This window comes from Augochlora pura, unplaced genomic scaffold (genome assembly GCF_028453695.1).
Source record: "Augochlora pura isolate Apur16 unplaced genomic scaffold, APUR_v2.2.1 APUR_unplaced_1865, whole genome shotgun sequence".
NCBI lineage: Eukaryota > Metazoa > Arthropoda > Insecta > Hymenoptera > Halictidae > Augochlora > Augochlora pura.
This window is the reverse complement of record NW_027581956.1, coordinates 1-3606: the sequence shown is the minus strand read 5'-3', so window position 1 is coordinate 3606 and position 3606 is coordinate 1. Positions and strand designations below refer to the sequence as shown.

The following is a 3606-nucleotide window of genomic DNA, read 5'->3' as shown; positions in this document are numbered from 1 at the left end:
GTAAGATACCATAGAAATACACCGTGTCCCGAAAATGTTATATCTCTTGTTATATCTACGTTTTAAATCTTAAAAAATATGCGAGATAATTAAAAAAAAAAACACAATGCCATTAAATTCTTTTTTTAGTTTCATGTCTCGAGCTGGGTAGGCTTGATAAGCCTCATGATAATAGAGAAAAATCACATAGCACGCACACGTACATAATTATTCTTTTATATACAAAGTGTGTAAAGAGTGTAAAACTACTGCGAAAACTATAACTTAATAATTACAATTTGTCTTAACGGTGACGAAATACTATACTTATATTTTTTTTTAATAAGCCTTATAGGAGATTTTGCGGTATTAACCGTTTGAGTGCCACGTGTCTTTGCTGTTTTCCCGCCCAAAAGTGCCAAGGATCGCTGTTTTCTGCTCTATACGGTAAGTTGTAATTTTTTCGCTTTAGTGTTGTTTTGACATCTTTCTGACCAGCTGTCTCGTTCTTTTACTTTTAACTAAAGTGGAATGATAACCGTAAAGTCAGCATCGACGGAAACCGAGCGTGTCGCGGTTATCGGCTTCGCAGCCTAGAGCGCTGGCACTGTTCGAGCGACACAGAAAAGCCGCAAAATCGCTCCTTGGCACTCAAACGCTTTAAATATGTAAAACGTCGTATTATTTCGCGTAGAACTCTATATAGCTATATCTCACTTTACATTACATCGATTTATTCTCCTTCACATTTATTTTGAAGATATTGTAATATACAATAATAGATTACCTTAACACGTGCTAAACTATTATTTGCCAATATTCTAATGACTGCCAGATGGGCATATAATGAACATTGTTTTTACAGTGCTTGCAATCGAAAAAATTGATCGTAAACGTAGTTATTACACAGTATATTGCTGGTAGAGTATCTAGTGACAGGAATAAAATATATGAAAACAATAAAATAAGTTATAAAAAACATTGACACTCACATGTCCTCACTTTTTACAAACTCACTTCTTCCATATTCACTGCATCCGTAACGTTCTCTCCGAGTTTCCATTCGTCGGTCATCATCAAATATTTTATTAGCATCTTTTTAAAGATAATGTAAGCTTTACAATTCATAATTTCACGTGTGCTTTAATATTGTAGTAACTACTCAGACATCTTCGATATGGAAACCTCAACAATTTTGATTCAATGGTGCAACGAATTTTATCGCACTGGTGGTTTTACACGACAAAGAATAGATCTCGTGGGCAGACTGTTTTGTAACAATATTGGAACGATGTCACTAAGAGAAGAAATATTCTTGGGTTTTCTTTTGCAGGAGGGAACAAACCGGAAAAGCAAACAACGAAACAGAATGGGTTATAAATTTTTAACGTTAAACACTTCCTCTCGAGGCTTACAATAATCGATCGATTTCGGAAGAGAGCTTGAAATGCGACATAAGCGTGATCCCTTTGACTTAAATTGGTAAACGGAAAGGAAGCAGCATAAATGAAATATACAAAACCGAGGTGAAATCGAACGGTGCTGCGACGTTTTCAAGCAGACGTTCTTCAACATCGTTCACGATGGACATGCTTCGAAAGAACTACAGTTCCTATAGTGCGCTGTTATCGTGTACCGGACTTTGGCCATATGATCATTCTGTAATGGGAGTAATTGGCAGAGTGACGTATACCTTGCTTAACCTGTCAATTATAGGAATTCAGGTAAGCAACATTATACCAGTGATTTATAAAATTTTAAAGCATAAAGAGTATATGAAAAGTATATTGTTCTGTTACAAGAAATTGAAACTTCTTCGTCGGCAAGTATTAGTTAACTTTCTATTGATATTCGATTTGTGTAACTATTTAAGGGATTGAACTGTTTGATAGTGTAACAAAGATACTATTCCTTAAAAATGTTTAAATTGCTAAACGTAAATTAAATATATTTTAGCTGTCCACGATAAAATCAGTAGAAGCAACGTCATACAATATAACTACTGCGTTATCGTATAGTACTCCGATATTTTTATGTCTTCTACGATACCTTAGTTTTGTGATCAACTTTCCATCCGTAAGTTGTAAAATGCGTTAGCACCTTCTTTTTCTGAACTTTCATGATTCTAAAATTGTTTTTCCATGTGGCTCTAGTTAAGGTCTGTTTATGGAAGTTATGAAAACGACCTCAAGACATTTAAAAACCCTATCGAACAGGATATGCTAAGGAGACATATGAGAAAGGGGAGACGAATAACCATCATATACATAGGTAAAGGTAGAAATAGGAATAACAATAAAAATTTAGCATATTTTAGATAAAAAGAGTGAGAAGTAAAGTGTTATGGATGTGATATCTTCAACTATTGAACGTGCAATTGATGCCATAAGTGACACAAGTTTCTCTATAAGATTACATTGCCATATCTTGTTATGGATATACAATAACATCTTCCCAATTATAGCTCAACTTTTAAAGAAAAATGAACAATTTTGGAATAGAAATTATGATAATGTAGTTATAGTTGACGATCATCATCAACTATAAATGCGAGCCGCGAAGCTTGTATAATCGTTAACCCTTTTCCCAAGCTGTCCATTTTTGTTTATAAGCTGATGGACATTTGGGGGGAATTTACGGTATATTCTTCAGAAATCCATTCATGTAATCATTTTGTGTAAGAACTAGACTAAAATGTCATTTCGACTTCTAGTCATAGGTTGTGGGCTAGCCGCCGTCTCAATTTCTACAATAGTAGTTTCTACAGTACTTCATTCGAAATACCAGTTGTATTATTTACGAATGTATGGATTCTTTGTGACTGAGCAAGGCCAGAAAACTGATCTGATCAGCCTTCACTTCGTATTAGTAACCGTGATAAGTTTCTTATCCGTAGTCGGTACGGAATCGTCAATCGCTGTTGTTACTGCCTATTTTTCTGGACTGTTTGAAATCGCCAGGTATTTGTAAAAGATTTTTTGCCAAAATTTTCATTTACTTTCTAAGTGACACTTTAGAAAACTTTATTCAAATCTTGTACATATATAAAATTTGAACACATTTTACGATAATTTATAGACTCAGAGATTTTTAATAAAACTAGCTAGAGATCTGTCAGGAAGAATATTTTTTTATTTCTTTTAGAAAGTTTAATTTGTCATCGCTAGTTTAATTTTCTACTTCTTCAAAACGTCGGAAATTCATATAATATGCTACATGTATATTAGTGGCCAAATTAATAGAAATTGATAAGAATTTCCAGTTCTTTTAACAATGTTAAGGCGTTGTTATTTTTTCAGTTACCGAATTGAAAAATCAGTTAACAACGTGCTAAGTTCTGTTATTTCAAAGTCAATAAACGTGCAACCGTTTCTGGAAGTACACCGACGTGCTCTTCAGTTGGTATCTTCGTACAGATATATTTATAATAGTAGCGTACAATTCATTATATTATTATTACATGATTTATGCATATTACGTTTTTCGGTGGTTAATTCCCCTAAACACTACAAATTCGTGAACGAAGGCTGATTCAAAATCTATCGAAGGAATTTTCACTCTCTTATTTACTGGCCGTCACAGTATCTATCGTCTCATTCGCAGTCGCTTTAAACCGTGTAAGCATTA

General features: G+C 33.9%; 1 protein-coding gene across 1 annotated transcript; it reads left to right on the top strand.

Moving 5' to 3' along the window:
- Window positions 1–366: 366 nt before the first annotated feature.
- On the top strand, window positions 367–3600 carry LOC144477551 (uncharacterized; the record flags this gene model as incomplete). The annotated part of the gene is made up of 7 exons (XM_078195279.1): window positions 367–426; window positions 1313–1703; window positions 1936–2055; window positions 2133–2250; window positions 2693–2939; window positions 3279–3377; window positions 3506–3600. Coding segments are annotated over exons 2-7 (820 nt in total), but the record flags the coding sequence as incomplete, so codon positions are not given.
- Window positions 3601–3606: the final 6 nt, after the last annotated feature.